Raw genomic sequence first — 19,029 nt, 5'->3', positions numbered from 1 at the left:
TTTTTTTGATAAATGTCTTTGATGACGTCATATCCGGCTTTTCGTGAAAGTTGAGGCGGCACTGTCACGCCCTCATTTTTCAACCAAATTGGTTGAAATTTTGGTCAAGTAATCTTCGACGAAGCCCGGGGTTCGGTATTGCATTTCAGCTTGGTGGCTTAAAAATTAATTAATGACTTTGGTCATTAAAAATCTGAAAATTGTAAAAAAAAATAAAAATTTATAAAACGATCCAAATTTACGTTTATCTTATTCTCCATCATTTGCTGATTCCAAAAACATATAAATATGTTATATTCGGATTAAAAACAAGCTCTGAAAATTAAATATATAAAAATTATTATCCAAATTTTTTTTTCGAAATCGTTTTAAAAACACTTTCATCTTATTCCTTGTCGGTTCCTGATTCCAAAAACATATAGATATGATATGTTTGGATTAAAAACACGCTCAGAAAGTTAAAACGAAGAGAGGTACAGAAAAGCGTGCTATGCAGCATAGCGTAACCACTACCCCGCTCTTCTTGTCAATTTCACTGCCTATGCCGTGAGCGGTGGACCACGAGTATACGGTCTTGCTGCGTTGCATTGCGTTCAGTTTCATTCTGTGAGTTCGACAGCTACTTGACTAAATATTGTATTTTCGCCTTACGCGACTTGTTTAGCTTCTGCTGAATATATTTAATTTATTTATGTACAATTTCAACTTCAAAGTGTAAAATAAATATTTTCGCTGTCGTGCGCTAACCGTACAACTGCAGAATCAGTGATTTTACAAGAGCCTAAAAAAACGCATTGTCGACGGCTGCAACGTCATCCCACATTTGACATGAACTTGTTTCTTATGCTTTACCTATGTGTAAACATGTGATATAATAAAAAAAATGCAAACTATCTAAAATGTTCGTATTATTTCAGTTACATGCTTGACGACAGAAAATCTGACTGAAGTTACACGGGTAGAGAGAGAGCTAACCGTGTAAGTGGCACATATACAAGAGAGAGAGAGCCTAACCGTGTAAGTGACACTCCTAACGAACTCTCATGCACATACATGGTTAGCGTGTCCGAGAAAACAGGATTTCCGGTAAATGCGTTTACAACATGTGACAAATTAGAGCATTTGCATTGGTCGCAGACACAAGATATTTATAGAAAACATGTGTAAAGTCTGTGATTAGGGTTTGAGATGAAAAAACATTTTTGTCATATTTTGTCAGTTACACGGTTAGCGCACGACAGCGACGATATATGTTCGTAACATGTATGGCACACACACACACACAGACAACATTAAAATGTGGAGAAAAAAAACAAAAAACCTTCTAGGTAACAGAAACATGGGTGGGACTGAGTGTCATGAATCCTGAAAAATCAACCTCAACTGAACCATACAAAAAAAGAAACAAGTCGCGTAAGGCGAAAATACAACATTTAGTCAAGTAGCTGTCGAACTCACAGAATGAAACTAAACGCAATGCAACGCAGCAAGACCGTATACTCGAAGCATCGTCAGCCCACCGCTCACGGCAAAGGCAGTGAAATTGACAAGAAGAGCGGGGTAGTAGTTGCGCTGAGAAGGATAGCACGCTTTTCTGACCTCTCTTCGGTTTAACTTTCTGAGCGTGTTTTCAATCCAAACATATCATATCTATATGTTTTTGGAATCAGGAACCGACAAGGAATAAGATGAAAGTGTTTTTAAATTGATTTCGACAATTTAATTTTGATAATAATTTTTATATATTTAATTTTCAGAGCTTGTTTTTAATCCAAATATAACATATTTATATGTTTTTGGAATCAGCAAATGATGGAGAATAAGATGAACGTAAATTTGGATCGTTTTATAAAAGAAATATTTTTTTTACAATTTTCAGATTTTTAATGACCAAAGTGCCTGCCAAACGGTTGTGTGACGTGTCTAGTGTGTTGGCGAAGTGTCTTGTGCTTGTCACTTCTCGCTTTCAGCCCTCACCGCTGGCTAGCACCGTCTGTCCTTTTTAGGACAATGCGAAAAGAGAGCAGAATGCGTCAGTCTCTCCTGCCAGTACAATAACCTCTCCACAACAAGCCCTATGTAGTGCCTCCATCGCGGCGACAGGCGTAAACTGGGTACCGCAAGGCCCCAGGCTAGACTACAAGGACTCGGAGGAGGTTGGCCCCTAGACGTGCGGCATGCGGGCCCACCGGTGTGTGGAAATGCCCAGGTGCCCACGAACCAACCTCCAGCTATGGGTCAAATAGCCGGGCAGGATAGGCTCGTCAACCCTGGCAGGCAGCTATCCTAAGAGAAGACCACTCTGAATTCAAAACGAGGGTAGAGGAGGCTCATCATCCATGGAAGGAAACTCGTCTAGGAGAAGGAAAACTCCGAAATGAAACCCACGCAGTCCCTCGAAGACGGAACGGCACTGGCCTTTTTTAGGCGGGGAGCAGACCGGGTGCCTACGCTATCCTCGACAAATGGTTGTGTCATCAACGAATGACCAAAGTCATTAATTAATTTTTAAGCCACCAAGCTGAAATGCAATACCGAAGTCCGGGCTTCGTCGAACAATACTTGACCAAAATTTCAACCAATTTGGTTGAAAAATGAGGGCGTGACAGTGCCGCCTCAACTTTCACGAAAAGCCGGATATGACGTCATCAAAGACATTTATCAAAAAAATGAAAAAAACGTATGGGGATATCATACCCAGGAACTTTCATGTCAAATTTCATAAAGATCGGTCCAGTAGTTTGGTCTGAATCGCTCTACACGCACACACACACACACACACACACACACACATACACACACACATACACCACGACCCTCGTCTCGATTCCCCCCTCGATGTTAAAACATTTAGTCATAACTTGACTAAATGTAAAAAGAAAAAAAAGGCCATAATTGAATTTAGATTTCCGGCATATACCGGAAGAATCCCACCCATGCAGAAACCAGAGTAGCATTGGCTGTTCACCTGAAAGAAAGCTTTCTTTACAAAGAACAAAGTTCTGCACTTGCCTTTCTTTTGTAAAACAGTGGTGCTTCCTCATGTTTTTACACCCCCGGTATAGGGGTGTGTATAGGTTTCACTCGATGTGTTTGTGGCGGTGTTTGTGTTCGCAAGTAGATCTCAAGAATGAACGGACCGATCGTCACCAAACTTGGTGAACAGGTTCTATACATTCCTGAGACGGTCCTTACAAAAATTGGGACCAGTCAAACACACGGTTAGGGAGTTATTGGTGGATTAAAATTATACAACGACTTATAGACGGACACCCCCGTTGGTCAAAGGGAAAGAACCATTCTCACTGCCACCAACTGAGAAGGCTATTTCCCTTGACGGGGGTGTTTTTCCTATCAGAGGAATTTCTTCTTTTTTTTTATCTCTGACACTCCAGCCAGTGAAGGATACAAACAAGTACTGTATGTGTGATATTTGCTGTCTTTTTAAATAAATTCTTGGTAAATATATTAAAATTCGACGCCACAACCTTTTTGCTTCCAAGTTCCGTGAGAAATGTGCTTTTAAATGTTTGTAAATTGTAACAACTTTTCCGATTTTAGGCCAACATTTTGACACAAAAACGTTTGTATTTCCGTAACCACTCAACCAATTTTTTTATAAAAAAAATAAACTGTTTTGTGTTCAGCTCTTTGAGTTCTACAAAAGTTTACCCGTTTTTCAACAGTGTGTTCAGTTTAACATTTCTGTTTGGCATAGCAATTGCAACATACAAAAACTCAGCATTCTTGCTCACAAGCAACTCTGATCCTCAAAAGTCTGTGGATTTGACGATCAACTCTGCGAGTTTCTGGAACTAGAGATGGTGCAGTTAGTGTTTACCACGTAGACACTGACAGGCATCACTTTCCACGAAAACCACCAGCTTTGAAAAGTCTGTTTGGTAGACGCCCATGTCCGTGGCGCAAAGGCCTGGTTTGTCTGAATGGACACCGGAATAGCCTGACCTGCGTTAGTGGTAACTTTGAGATATTGACATGCTCAACCAAACTAAGCATCAGTATTCACACCAACAACACTAGCGTTGAACAGTCTGTATGGTAGAAGCCCAAGTCCGTGGCACAAAGGCCTGGTTTGTCTGGATGGACACGGGAATAGCCTGACCTTCGTTAGTGGTAACTTTGAGATATTGACATACTCAACCAAACTAAGCATCAGTATTCACACCAACAACACTAGCGTTGAAAAGTCTGTATGGTAGAAGCCCAAGTTCGTGGCACAAAGGCCTGGTTTGTCTGGATGGACACGGGAATAGCTTGACCTCCGTTAGTGGTAACCATGGAGATGTTGACGGGCTGGGCACTCAGCATTTGCTGTTGCTGCGGGTTGGAGGCTGCGGCGATGAGGGTGGTGCCAGGAGCCAGCTGCGCGGTGTGGGCGGCGAAGTGGGGGTGGGCGCTGAGAGCCTGTGTCAACTGGCTCAGCTCTATGGTGGCTGGCTGGAGGGTGCCGTTCGGCTGCACCTGAAACACGTCACAAAGTCATGGCCACATTTAGAACAGTACAAGAGCCGACAGCGATTCTCTCAGCTTAGCAAAAACGAGAAGCGATTACGTCCCTTTGTCTAAAAGACATGACGTAATAATACATTTGACGCAACTGACAACACTTTTCTTAATTCTTGTCTTAAAAAAACCAAAAAACTTTGAAATCCCCAAACAAATAGGAAAGTTGAGACACCATGCCCTCCTACAAGCAATGAATAGATCTTCTCCAGCAAACATTTCAATGCTGTGACTTTGACCCCCCAAATCCAAGAGATAACCTCAACATTAATTTTTGTTGTCTACACGTAGAAAGCCAGCCGACTGTCCTAACACTGCTCATTCCTAAGACCATTCTGATGACTCAGTGGAGTCTGAGACCATTCTGATGACTCAGTGGAGTCAGAGACCATTCTGATGACTCAGTGGAGTCAGAGACCATTCTGATGACTCAGTGGAGTCAGAGACCATTCTGATGACTCAGTGGAGTCAGAGACCATTCTGATGACTCAGTGGAGTCAGAGACCATTCTGATGACTCAGTGGAGTCTGAGACCATTCTGATGACTCAGTGGAATCTGAGACCATTCTGATGACTCAGTGGAATCTGAGACCATTCTGATGACTCAGTGGAGTCAGAGACCATTCTGATGACTCAGTGGAGTCAGAGACCATTCTGATGACTCAGTGGAGTCTGAGACCATTCTGATGACTCAGTGGAGTCTGAGACCATTCTGATGACTCAGTGGAGTCTGAGACCATTCTGATGACTCAGTGGAGTCTGAGACCATTCTGATGACTCAGTGGAGTCTGAGACCATTCTGATGACTCAGTGGAGTCTGAGACCATTCTGATGACTCAGTGGAGTCAGAGACCATTCTGATGACTCAGTGGAGTCTGAGACCATTCTGATGACTCAGTGGAGTCTGAGACCATTCTGATGACTCAGTGGAGTCTGAGACCATTCTGATGACTCAGTGGAGTCTGAGACCATTCTGATGACTCAGTGGAGTCAGATACCATTCTGATGACTCAGTGGAGTCTGAGACCATTCTGATGACTCAGTGGAATCTGAGACCATTCTGATGACTCAGTGGAGTCAGAGACCATTCTGATGACTCAGTGGAGTCAGAGACCATTCTGATGACTCAGTGGAGTCAGAGACCATTCTGATGACTCAGTGGAGTCAGAGACCATTCTGATGACTCAGTGGAGTCAGAGACCATTCTGATGACTCAGTGGAGTCTGAGACCATTCTGATGACTCAGTGGAATCTGAGACCATTAACCTTCACCAGATCACGCTTGGGATTTTACACGACCGTCCGGATGATGTGGGTCGAGTATCACCCATAGTTTAGAAGAAGGATTCAACCCATCATCTGAATAGGGATAAACTCTTTGCAGAGCATGGGTCGTACACGGCCCACGCCATATGATTAGGGATAAACATCGTAAAATCCGTCTTTGATTTCATATGGTTCGCCTACAACCCACATCATCCGGACTGTCCAGTTAAATTAACATCATTGTTTATTTGGTTGTTGACAAAGATAATCCTTGAGAAATAAGTCGATGGGAGTATCCTATGGTGTTTGGAGATTACATGAAGTTTCAATCAAAAACTCCCAATAGTTTCAGAGATACAGAGAATTTTGTGAGGCTCTGGGTCATCCAGGGCCAAGGTAGCTCGGTGAACGTTAAACATGTCTTAACAACACACAGCGCCCAACCTACCTGTAACAAGGTGGGCCCAGCGCCGGTAACAAAGCGACTGAGCTGGATGGTGTCGGGCGTGTGCACCGTGATATTGCTCCCCGGGCGGAAATCATGCGAGCTGATGAGCTCCGTCATGGCCTGGGTCAATAGGTCAGCCTGAGGGATGTCTCCGTTGGCGTTGGGCGCGGCGACGATGATGTCCTCGTAACGCTCGATGGGCACGGCGGCTCCGTCCTCGGTGACGGTGATGTCCATGATGTTGAGGTCGCCCTTGCTGTCCACACCCGACTTGCGCCGCTCCTGTGCCGCCGGGACCAGGTCGGGGTGGAGCTTTCTCTGGTGCTGCAAGGAACGATAACAATCGTATGTCAATTTTTTATTCCTTAGATTTAAACACTAGAAAGTCCTACACGCACACGCACTAATACCCTGCACTAACTCTCCTTTCCATTAGTATGATCCCCCCCCCCCCCCTCCACTACCAACCCATCCCTCCCGAGTAGCACCCCCCCCCCCCCCCCCAAAAGAAAAAGAAAACACAACCCCACACACACACATGTACCTGCATGAGCTTGGCCTTGCTGGCGTACTGTTTGTGACAGAACTCACAGCCGTGCGGCATGGTGGTGATGGAGCCCGTGGTCTGTGAGAACGTCTGGTTCACGAGGCCTGGCGTCGGTATCTGCTCCAGCGGCTTCTTGCGACTGCTGGCCGGCAGTTCCGCGCCCGGGTGATTCTTCAGGATATGCGCCTTGCGCTTAGAGCTCGATTTGTACACCTGTCACAGTTAAACAATACAATACAATACAATACAACTCACCTGTCACAATTAAACAATACAATACAATGCAATACAATGCAATACAATACAACTCACCACAACACAGCCATGATCATATATAGTTCACACACACACACACCCACCCACACACAAACACACCAACACACACCCACCCACACACAAACACCCCCATCCCACACACACAAATATACTCACACCTGTATAGTTCTGTGAGGTTACCCTCATGGATATCCCGGCTGCTTTCTGGGGAAAGCGAGCTGCCATACAGTACGGCGCTACCCCCAACACCCACCCAACCCAACCCCCCACCCACACCCATACATACCCCCCCCCCTCCCCCCCCAACACACACACCTTGTCGCAGTGCTGACAGAAGTAATCTCGTTGCTGTTTTAGGATGGGCAGACTCAACTCATGCACGGACTCGGGCTTGACGTTGGGGTGGCGCTTGTTGAGGTGGTTGACCAGCATGCCGCGCCGCTTGAATCCCAGCATGCACGTGTGGCACTTGTAGATGAAGCGCTGGTACTCGCTCGGCGCCACCTGACACACACAACACAACCACTGTACTTTGAGAACGTGTGGGAACCATGGCCATCTTTTCTGCAGTTTGACAGCACAACAGGAAGACAAGATGCAAAGGAACAACAAGAACCTCTGTGTAAGAAACACATTGACGTCGTCTAGGAATTTTGGCGTAACGCATTTGAGACAGCTTTTCAACAGAAGGCCAAAACTGATTTTTTTTATCATTATGAAATAGTGTTTATATTTATTTCTACCTGGTATGGATAGAAAGATAACAGAATGTTAAATTGAAAATTTTAATCTAAATTTTAATTTGATTATATACTTACCCAACTCACATACAGCAATTTACTTCAGTTTAGTGCTAGGACGCTGAATAGCATCGCCTTGGTAACAAGGGGAGGTCACCCTAAAAAAGAGCTACCTTGACCCCTTAACAGGACAAAGTCACACGTGACTTCCTGACCTTGCCGCCATCTTTGAATCATTCAATCGAAAGCGAACATAGAAAAATTTCCCTCTTTTTTAGGAAAAAACCCCATAAAACCCCAAAAGCGGGGCAGGAGGGCGGGTATCCACTATGTGAGTATATAATCAAATTAAAATTTAGATTAAAATTTTCAATTAAATTACATATCTTATCCCAACTCACATACAGCAGAATGCTAATGAAGGAGGTGGGAAAACAAAATTCCACTTGTCCAGCAGCGACAATGGCTGGTAGGGAGCTACTGCCATCATGACGAGTGCTGGCCACATCTCGCAGGTAAAAGTTGATGAAGACGCCCTGCGATTTCCAGTAGGCAGCGTCGGACCTCTGCCAGCACGCCTGGGCGGAGGACTGCCAGAGAAGTAGCCCAGGCTCTGGCTTCATGAGTTCTTGACAACTTCCTAGGAAGGACAGAATGCCCAATCCCAACTTGTCTGTGCCACCACGCATACGCTTGTTTAATAAGCGTAGAGACCCATCTTACCAAAGTGACCCGCGACAAATCCTTGCTCCTTTCAGTGTAAACTGAGATGAAGAGCAGTTTTTGGTCCCTAGACCTAAAAGGCGTGGTACGGGATAAGTAGCTGGTAAGAGTACGAACAGGACAATTGACCATATCAGGGTCACCAGACGCAAGAATCCCACTTAAAGGAGGAATGCGAATAACAGAGGAGGACAGACCATGTTTTTGGTTTTCGGCAAGGAAACCCCGGCCGAAATCTTAAAACAAAAGAGCCATAGCTCTCAAAAGAAATATCCTTAGCCAGGCCTGAAAGAGCGTGCACCTCACTGCCTCTACGGCAGAGGCTAACAAAACGAGGAACAAGGCTTTACGAGTCAAGTTATCTAAGCTCGCTGAAGTTAAAGGTTCGAAATCCGAAGAGGCTAGAAACTTGCGTACCAAAAAAATAAGTCCCCACGGGAAGAGGGGACTTAGCCTTCGTAAAACCAATCGCTGCCCCCTTAAGAACACTATCAATTACACCGCCCAGGTTAATGCTATGCCCTAATTGCTTCAGAGTAGAAGAAATGGCTGAGCGCCTGACTCTCAAAAAAGAAGGAGCCAAGCCCTGAGGAGCCAAACACGAGAGATGATTTGCTACATGCATAGAGCGAGGAGAAGTAGCAGTAACTCCATTCTCCGAGCACCACTTTGTCCAAGCTGACCAGTGTGACGCATAAACAGTGCTGGTCGATTCCCTGTGGGCCTTTTGGACAAAGCCTAAAGTAGCGTCTGAGGAGCCAGAACGGCGCAGCGACCTAGAAAGAAGGGAGGGCCGTCTGCGAGGCGAAGGAGGACGGGGAACCAATGTTGGCTGGGCCACCAAGGGGCCACCAACACCAAGCAAGGCTGTCCCCGCTCCGCCTTCCTGAGAACCTTTCCCAAGAGATGAAACAGGGGGAAAGCATAGGCTATCAGACGCGACCAGTTTACTTCGAGGGCGTCTGTTTCCCTCCCCTCTGGGTCTGGAAAGGGGGAGACAAAGACCTGAAACCTGCAGGAGAATCCTGTCACAAACAGATTGACTGTAGGCTTGCTGAAATGCCACCCAGACGTTGTAGGACCTGATGAGTCAGAGTCTACTCCGTGTGCATCGTACGCGACGGGCGACTGAGGTAGTCCGCAAGAACGTTGAGTTTGCCTGGGATGTACTTCGCTGACAACAGAATAAGGTGCTGGCTGCCCCAGGCAAGAATCTGACCTGACCTGACAGAAAGAGCGAGAGACAAAGTGCCTCCCTGTTTGTTGATATAGGCCGCCATGGTCGTGTTGTCTGTGCGAACCCCAATTTGTTCGTTCCTGACCATAGACAGAAACGATTGGAGTCCCAGGAAAACAGCCTCTAACTCTAGGGCATTAATGTGCCCCCCACTCTGCGTCTCGTTCCACAGACCTGACGCAGTGTGAACAGAAAGATGGGCACCCCAGCCCTCCATAGACGCGTCTGTGAACAGAAACTCGTCCGGGGGGGGCAAACGAGATTGGCACTCCCTGTGAAATCCCAGGGAGCAGCCACTGCCTCGTTGTGTGCCGAAACCAGCTTTCAAGAGAGACTACTGTCTCCCAGCCCTGAAGAGAAGGCTTCCACAGCGAACTCAGGGCAGCCTGAAATGGCCGCTTGTGGACTCTGCCTAAGGGCACAAGAGTGGCCATCGATTCCATTTGGCCAAGAAGAGAGGTCAGAACACGTACAGCCGCTTTCTTTATCAAGGACAGAGTACGAAACAGACTTTGCAACCTGTCCACCCTTCTCTGTGAAGGGCGTACCCGCCAACCGACGGTGTATGTCTTTGCGTGTGGAAGAAAAACAACCCCAATGCTAAAAACGTCTGTGCCAAACCTAGGCTTAGCCACATGATGGTGTTTAGTTCTTTCCGTAACCTCTTAGAAAGAAAAGCTGAAACTAAGGAATTCCTGCGAGTCCTTTGTGCTGCGCAGCGAAAGTCGCTGACAGAAGCCACTGCCTCAAGAGGTAGGCTTAGCCGGAAAAGTTCCGACTGAGAGGTTACGAGCAATGGCTCAGTGAGCCTAAAAATTTAGTCAGAATGTGAGCCCAAAATTTGGACATGTTCTGTCGACTTGTCGGAAACCAAAGCTTATGACCCTGATGAGAAAGCGCAATTCCGTAAGCCGTAAAAGCTGAGATAGTTTAAACAGCTTGCCTTGTTTTTCGCCACAGAGGCAAAAAACAAAAATTGAGGCCTTAGCAACTTCACCCTAGAAGGTGAAAAATAAGAGGTATGCCGCACCAAAGATGGGCGTACACACCGCGAAGCTGCCTAAGGCAGAGGGTTTAACCCAATGTTTGTTTGCTTAGCTTCGTATCTTGCCTAAATAAAGGCCAAATGTGGCCAGCCGACGCAGATCACAGCTTCTCCCAGAAGATGAGCCACAAAAAGCAAAGAGCGGAGTAGATCCGCCTCTTGTTTGCAACCTGAGCCAAGCAATGTGCCAAGAAAAGCGCTGGGAGGCTCCGCTGTTCAAAAGACTTTAGCCAAAGTAGCTAGAAGCGACATGACATCCTTCTCCCGTGCGTCACGACGAAACTCGAAGTTAACAAGAGCAGAGAAGATAGAGCTCTATAAAAAAATCTTGCAAAGTTTCCGAAACAGAGGATAACTTGAAAAGATCATGTGCTTATTCCCCCAGAGACAAGAAAGAGGACTCAGTATAACATACTGTTCTACTGTAGCTGTCTTCCCTACCAGAATAGTGACAACTTTCTCTACCGCATCGTCACGAAACCTGAATGAGTCTAATGACGACGCGATCAATCTCGACAGAGATCTCTGCAAAGTCTCAGAGAGAGACGATAACTCAAGCAAGCGTAAGCCAGATACTCCAAAGACAAAAGAGAATTCTCCGAAAACGGGACTACTCTGTCTCTGCTGTATCATCTTGCCTAAGGACTGCAAGTTCCGGAAAAGTGGAACGAGGCAAGGCAAACGAGCCAATCAAATTGACTGAATTATGCAGCAGTGTAAACTTCTTAGCCAAACCAGCAGGCAAAGCTGAGGCTAAACACAAAGAAGCACGGTAAGGCTGCGCTGAATCAGGAGCCAGACCTTGTGCTGTTAACCACGGTACAGCGTGAAACGCACCGCCATACTGCCCAGTAGTCAGTAGCATAGACAGCTCAAACGCTACCAACGGGAATTTCCGAAAACGGAACTGCTGTTTCCAGTCCTTCGCAGAACGGGAATCCCCCAAAGCGGAAGGAGGTTGGGCAACAAACCTACAAGTGTTGCCGCACCCTCCTCGAACTACCGTGAAGTAACTTCCGCCGCCAAAGCCAGTGCTAGCGGAAGTTCAACCAGTACACGGAAGTTGGCATCTTCGTCAACCTGAACAGAAGCACCAAAATCCGACTCATAATCCCGCACATCCGTGCAACAAGGCAACGAACTTCCGCCCTGACTACAATAGTCAGGCGAAGCGTCACCCAGAAGAGACGACACACGAGGGATGCGATACCCAAGCAGTGTGTCCCTAGGGACTGCTTTCCTGCCCAGAGGGCGGAAGCGGGGAATGTCACCCCCTCCTCAAAATACCGTGAAGCCACTTCCTCCGCTAAAGCCAGAGCTTGCGGAAGCTTAGTCGGTATGCGGAAGTTGACATCTTCGTCACCCTGGACGGAAGTGCCAAAATCCGACTCGTAGTCCCTCACTTCCGTGAAGTCAGGCAAGACACTTCCGCCGTGACTACCATAGTCCGACGAAGTGTCGCCCGGAAGAGACGCCCACGAGGGATTTTATACCCAAGCGGTACGTCTCTAGGGACTGCTTCCTGCCTGTAAGGCGGAAGCGGGGAAAGCTGTGAAAGCTGTGCTGCCGCACCAACCGCTCCTCTAGGGAGTGTCGGAGGACGCACTTCCCCTGTTCGGTCAGAGACCGAACGCGTGTCTGGGCTTTTCCCTCGATCTAGAAGTTCACTCGATCGGAACTACGTAGACCGAGGGCCTAAGCTTTCGCGCACACGAACCGGTGTGGCTACTCTCTCCAAACCACGCACTTCGTTTTGGCCGGAGAACCCGGTTACTGGCGAAGTATAAATACCTTGATCGTCGTCAGTCCAAGAGGCCTGGGAACGCAGCAGGGAAACACCACGGCTGCCATCAAACGAGGCGTGAACGTCAGCGGACGTAAGGGAAGGCGGAACGCACACCCTGGCAAGGGAACGCACACCTCCCACACCGGAAGGCAAAGACACATCTCAGCCTTGGTAGACGAAAACTCGGCTGAAAGAGAGGATATCTGAGCACTCAAGGAGTGCAAAATAGCATAAACATCCTGCTTCTCGCTAACAGGACCTGAACCGGACAAGACCGGTGAAGCAGCTGAAGGCAAACTAGGCATAGCCGGAGAATTAGGTAAGTCTAACGCAACATCAAACGAGGATTTAGTCAAGGATCTGTGACTTAAATCAAAGCTTAACCTGCCGACCCTACGACTTACGAGAAGGCTTCTTTGTGGGAGAAGGCTCGGCCACTGACTTAGCATTTTTAATCTTTCCTTATCCGACATGGCGAACGGAAAAAAAGTAAACAAAGCTAAGTACTCAACCAAACCTAAGTCACAAAACGATAACAAACGACAAAAAAGCTCACCCAAACACACAGTAGGAGCAGAGGGACCGTGTGCAAGTACCAAGGCAGGGTCTGACAAAGGCAGAAGTCAGACAAACCGGCTGAAAGCCGGAGCAAAATCAAAACACGTCTGTAGACACGGACCGCTGAAGATGGAATGATTCAAAGATGGCGGCAAGGTCAGGAAGTCACGTGTGACTTTGTCCTGTTAAGGGGTCAAGGTAGCTCTTTTTTAGGGTGACCTCCCCTTGTTACCAAGGCGATGCTATTCAGCGTCCTAGCACTAAACTGAAGTAAATTGCTGTATGTGAGTTGGGATAAGATATGTAATTTAATCATGTATTGTCCATCATGTATTGTCAATTGGACTTTAGACAATATTTCTCATGGAGAATGATTTACTTAGTCGAAAGCACAAAAACATCAAAATCGCCAAGAATTGAGTTACGCTATAGTTCCAGTACGACGACGATAGCAACCATGGCGATATCTATAGCGATCTTTTCTACACCTTGGCTGATAATAACACACATAAAACGAAGAGGCTGTTACACAAAGATCCACACAATCTCAGTCATCGTGGGTAAAGACTTTTCTGCTGATGTCTTGTGTAGCATAGAGAGGCAGCACTGGTCTCAGTCCTACCCTAGTTTGTTGTTATTGTGTCCTCTCTCAGCATCTCGTACTCTTTCACTCCCACCCCCATCCCACTACAAACACTAATCATCTGCTTCGGCATCTCGTACTCTTTCCCCTGATAGCATGCTAACGTTAATTTAACGTTAATTTAACGTTTGCATGGTTAGATTTTGGTTTACGGTTAGCATTAAACGTTAAATTAACGTTAAATTAACGTTAGCAGAAAAACGGTTCTAAAGCAAACGTTAAATTAACGTTAAATTAACGTTAGCAAGCAAACCGTTTTCATGGCAAACCTTTTTTAAACGTTAATTTAACGTTTGCCTGAAAACCAATATAAAACGGTTTGCATTGAAACGTTAAAATAACGTTAAATAAACGTTTACACATAACCGTTCAATATCAAACCATTTTTAAACGTTAATTTAACGTTTGCCTGAAAACCAATATAAAACGGTTTGCATTGAAACGTTAAAATAACGTTAAATAAACGTTTACACATAACCGTTCAATATCAAACCATTTTTAAACGTTAATTTAACGTTTGCCTGAAAACCAATATAAAACGGTTTGCATTGAAACGTTAAAATAACGTTAAATAAACGTTGGCACGAAACCGTTCAAAATCAAACCAATTTCAAACGTTAATCTAACGTTTGCCCGAAAACAAAAACAAAAACAGTTTGCACTGAAACGTTAAAAAAACGTTAAATAAACGTTGACACATAATCGTTCAAAATCAAAGCAAAAGCAACAAAAAAAACAAAAAAAAATGTTGTTATTGTTGTGGTGGTAACATTGACATTAACAATAACAAGCAACCCAAGAAAATTTGAAAAAAAAAATAAAAACAAAATAAAAATGTAAAAAAAATACAATTGACATATTATATCAAAAACAAACGTTTTAAAAAAAATGTATTTGTAAAAAAAAAATAATAAAAAAAAATTACCATAATGTAACGTTAAATTAACGTTAGTTTTATGTTTTATGGCTAACGTTTATTTCATGTTTTATGGCTAACCTTAAATTAACGTTAGATTTAGGTTAGTTTGCTCATCAAGATAAACGTTAAATTAACGTTAACATTTAACGTTAATTCAACCAAAATAAAACCATAATATAACGTTAAATTAACGTTAATTTAACGTTTACCGCTAATATCAATTTGACCAAAATAAAAGTATAATACAATGGCTGTTTGAACGTATTTTTCACGTTGAGTGCAAACATTAACAAGTCGCGTAAGGCGAAAATACAATATTTAGTCAAGTAGCTGCCATTTTTCAGCAAGACCGTATACTCGTAGCATCGTCAGTCCACCGCTCATGGGAAAGGCAGTGAAATTGACAAGAAGAGCGGGGTAGTAGTTGCGCTAAGAAGGATAGCACGCTTTTCTGTACCTCTCTTTGTTTTAACTTTCTGAGCGTGTTTTTAATCCAAACATATCATATCTATATGTTTTTGGAATCAGGAACCGACAAGGAATAAGATGAAAGTGTTTTTAAATTGATTTGGACCATTTAATTTTGATAATAATTTTTATATATTTAATTTTCAGAGCTTGTTTTTAATCCGAATATAACATATTTATATGTTTTTGGAATCAGCAAATGATGGAGAATAAGATAAACGTAAATTTGGATCGTTTTATAAATTTTTATTTTTTTTTACAATTTTCCGATTTTTAATGACCAAAGTCATTAATTAATTTTTAAGCCACCAAGCTGAAATGCAATACCGAACCCCGGGCTTCGTCGAAGAATACTTGACCAAAATTTGAACCAATTTGGTTGAAAAATGAGGGCGTGACAGTGCCGCCTCAACTTTCACGAAAAGCCGGATATGACGTCATCAAAGACATTTATCAAAAAAATGAAAAAAACGTATGGGGATTTCATACCCAGGAACTCTCATGTCAAATTTCATAAAGATCGGTCCAGTAGTTTAGTCTGAATCGCTCTACACACACACACACACAGACACACACACACACGCACATACACCACGACCCTCGTTTCGATTCCCCCTCGATGTTAAAATATTTAGTCAAAACTTGACTAAATATAAAAAGAACCCCCCAAAAAACATAATCAAACGAATCATAAGGAAAATAATTTTATTTAATTTTTTATTTTGCTTTTTAAATTTTTTTCTTATTTGAAGATGCATTTCCCATAGTCTTTTCTGTCTGCTGTTGTTGTAGTGTTATATATGTAGCTAAAACCATGTTAAAAAAAGACAAGCAAACACCAACATGTAAAGTCAAATCAAAGTTTGAAAAAGGTTTTTGGTGAGAACGGTTAACTTTGCAGCTAACGCTATATGATCTTGTTGTATTACTTAATCCGGAGAGCATGCAGGCTGTTGATTTTTTATTTTTTTTATCTCTGTCTCATTGCAAGGATGGTACTGGCCAGGTCTCATATTTTGAGCCAAAGAGTGTACATGCTAACATAAAACAAAACAAGAAAAATAAATAAAACCATTAGAAACATGTTTTGACAATATGTTGTAAACATTTATTCATCATTCCTTGATATTTCCACAAAATAAAAAATAAAAAATAAAACCACGATAAAAATGTCAAAAGTTGAATCAGTTCTAAAGTTTCTAGAAGTGAGTTTGGATATATATACCACACTTTTAGGTTCTGTACCTAGAAATTTACCAATTCTATTCCATCTTTTGGGTTTAAAAAGTTCTTTGCAGATATATATATTATACATCCAAAATGATGCCACAAGAGACAAGGAAATATGAGGTTATTTGCAACACCACCAGCAGAGGAAGAAGTCGCTCACTTTGCAGCAGCAGATAAAAAGAATTGTTGAATTTGAAGCAGGAGCAGACACAGAAGTTGTTGAATGTGTAGTATCTGCAGCAGACAAAGAAGTTGTTGAATTTACAGCAGACGATATATATTTGTTAAATCTGCAGCAGCACACAAAGAAGTCATTCACTTTGCAGCAGCTCCAGACAACAAGAATTGTTGAATTTTAAGCAGGAGCAGACACAGAAGTTGTTAAGTTTGCAGCAGGAGCAGCAGCAGACAAAAAAGTTGTTGAATTTGCAGCAGACGATATACTTGTTAAATCTACAGCAGCAAACAAAGAAGTCATTCACTTTGCAGCAGCACCAGTCAACAAGAATTGTTGAATTTTAAGCAGGAGCAGACACAGAAGTTGTTAAGTTTGCAGCAGCAACAGACACAGAAGTTGTTGAATTTGCAGCAGACGATATATTTGTTAAATCTGCAGCAGTAGCCATGGAAAAAGTTGTTGATACAACCAGTGCAGACGATGACATGTCTGCAATAGGCGACTTTGAAGATCTGCTCCACATGCTATGACACCTGCAAAGACAAAGAATGCAACAATCTTAAAACATAAAGAATTCAGTGTTATTTGAGAACTTCAGTGTAAACACTATAATTATGTCTTCTTTGTTGGTGTTCTTTGCTGAACATAGAACTGAAGGTAAATAAGGTTTAAATTGTCTTTGCATTATCATTATGCCAATATTGTTGAATTTACTTCTGTGAATTTGCTAACTTTGATAGCATCATTCTGTGTTTGAATGAAATGCTCTATGTCAATGCTGCCTGGCACGGACAACAGCCCTACCCACCCGTCCACCCCCACCCCACCTACACACACACAGAACACCTTCCCAAAAATGTTCCCCAGACAATGGAATGTCAGTTGGACCTTGACTAAAAATATGTATAGGTAAAGATGTCCCAGCTACAACAAATTGTTCTGTCAGAAGACCTCCTACATGTCGAAATGATGTGATGGCCGACCAGCCAAGAATTACATGTATCAATGACCCTATGCTGAGGCCTGACAATAACACTGCCTTCTCTCAAATATGATTTTCTGTTATATAATAATATGACTGCTGGAACATTCATCTTAGCGTTAAGGCCAAAAAAAAATTGTCTGTTTAGGGTAACATGACTAAAAAAAGTAGGGTCGGTAGGTAGGTAAATTTTTTTTTTTGTGTGTGTGTGTGTGTGTGTGTGTGTGTAAATGCTATGTTGGCTGAACATTCACTTCTTATATTTGATGAATACATGTTTCAAAACTAACGTATAAATAAAACAGAGAGAAAGGGAGAGAAAGAAACGCCAAATGTCTCTTTTTAGCATTTTTACCTCTTTTTACCTCTTTTTTTTTTTTTTTTTTTAAATAAAAAAAAAGTTTTTGGGTCGGCGCCAAATCGATAGGGTCGGTCGGGTTACCCTAAACAGACAATTTTTTTTTTGGGCCTAAACAAGGATTTTACCTGCAAACACACACACACACACACACACACACAGTGACACACACAGTGACACACACTTACTTGGCCTCAACAGCCAGAATGTCGGGGTTGTACCTTGTAGTTTACATCCCTGTGAATGCTTTCTGTTCCATCCTCATGGTAATTCCTCCCACCCTGCAATGAAAGCATTGATGTGTGAATTGCATTAATTACAATAGTCTAAACACACTCAAATCTTTACTTGTTAATGAAGACAGAGAGATAGAGAGTGGGAATGGGGGGGGGGGGGGGGGGGGGGGGGAGGGAGAGAGCAGTTGTCATTCAAACCTTGTTTTAAGTGTCTTTGAATAGATCATTTTCGAAAATTACTCCCCATGCCTCTCCTGAGATCTCTTATAAATTTACTGTACAGTAATGCATTTGACCTGAAGCTGTAAGATTGAACAGTAAGTGCCCTGGGTGCACATGTGTGGAAAGTATCAGATTGAGAGAGAGAGAAAGTATCAGATTGAGAGAGAGAGAGAGAGAGAGAGAGAGAGAGAGAGAGAGAGAGAGAGAGAGAGAGAGAGAGAGAGAGAGAGAGAGAGAGAGAGAGAGACTCAGAGAGAGAGAGAGAGAGTAAGCTCAGTAACAGAGAGTCTAGAGACAGAAAGACACAGAGAGAGACTGAAACAGAGAAAGAAAGAGACAGAAGGCAGGAAAGAAAGAGAGAGAAATCCACCTTTCCAATCGTTATGCATGATATTGCTTTGATATTTGTGACTCGTATGAAAAATAAATCAACAATCACAATGCCAACGGATCGTGAACTATGAATCACAACAATCAACATTACCTGAATTTCTTCAGTGCTGAAAGTTCCATTTGCCATTCGCCTCAGCGTCACAAGATCTGTAGTGTGTATTCCTGATATGCTGAAGTGTAGCATGTTATCTTATACATGTATCAGCAGTCACACTGACTTTGAAGTTGCTAGCGTGTTAAAAACTGTTAC

General features: G+C 43.4%; 1 protein-coding gene and 1 long non-coding RNA gene across 3 annotated transcripts in view; both read right to left on the bottom strand.

Moving 5' to 3' along the window:
* Nucleotides 1-2,491: 2,491 nt before the first annotated feature.
* Nucleotides 2,492-19,029, bottom strand: part of LOC138974056 (PR domain zinc finger protein 10-like) — a 46,510-nt gene continuing 29,972 nt past the window's right edge. For both annotated transcript variants that reach the window (XM_070346766.1, XM_070346767.1), the window contains exons 19-22: nucleotides 7,377-7,565; nucleotides 6,783-6,998; nucleotides 6,239-6,562; nucleotides 2,492-4,482 (exon numbers count right to left, since the gene is read on the bottom strand). In XM_070346766.1, the coding sequence (XP_070202867.1) occupies nucleotides 4,195-4,482; nucleotides 6,239-6,562; nucleotides 6,783-6,998; nucleotides 7,377-7,565 (1,017 nt within the window). In that variant the 3' untranslated portion in view covers nucleotides 2,492-4,194. The remainder of the gene's footprint in view (nucleotides 4,483-6,238; nucleotides 6,563-6,782; nucleotides 6,999-7,376; nucleotides 7,566-19,029) is intronic.
* On the bottom strand, nucleotides 16,372-19,010 carry LOC138974055 (uncharacterized). Its single transcript, XR_011458279.1, has 3 exons — nucleotides 18,871-19,010; nucleotides 18,117-18,209; nucleotides 16,372-17,121 (listed from the first exon to the last, which is right to left on the bottom strand). It is a non-coding gene; the product is annotated as an uncharacterized lncRNA (long non-coding RNA).

This window comes from Littorina saxatilis, linkage group LG8, assembly GCF_037325665.1.
Source record: "Littorina saxatilis isolate snail1 linkage group LG8, US_GU_Lsax_2.0, whole genome shotgun sequence".
NCBI classification, from domain to species: Eukaryota; Metazoa; Mollusca; class Gastropoda; order Littorinimorpha; family Littorinidae; genus Littorina; species Littorina saxatilis.
The sequence above is the reverse complement of the archived record's forward strand: the minus strand, read 5'-3'. Positions and strand labels throughout refer to the sequence as shown.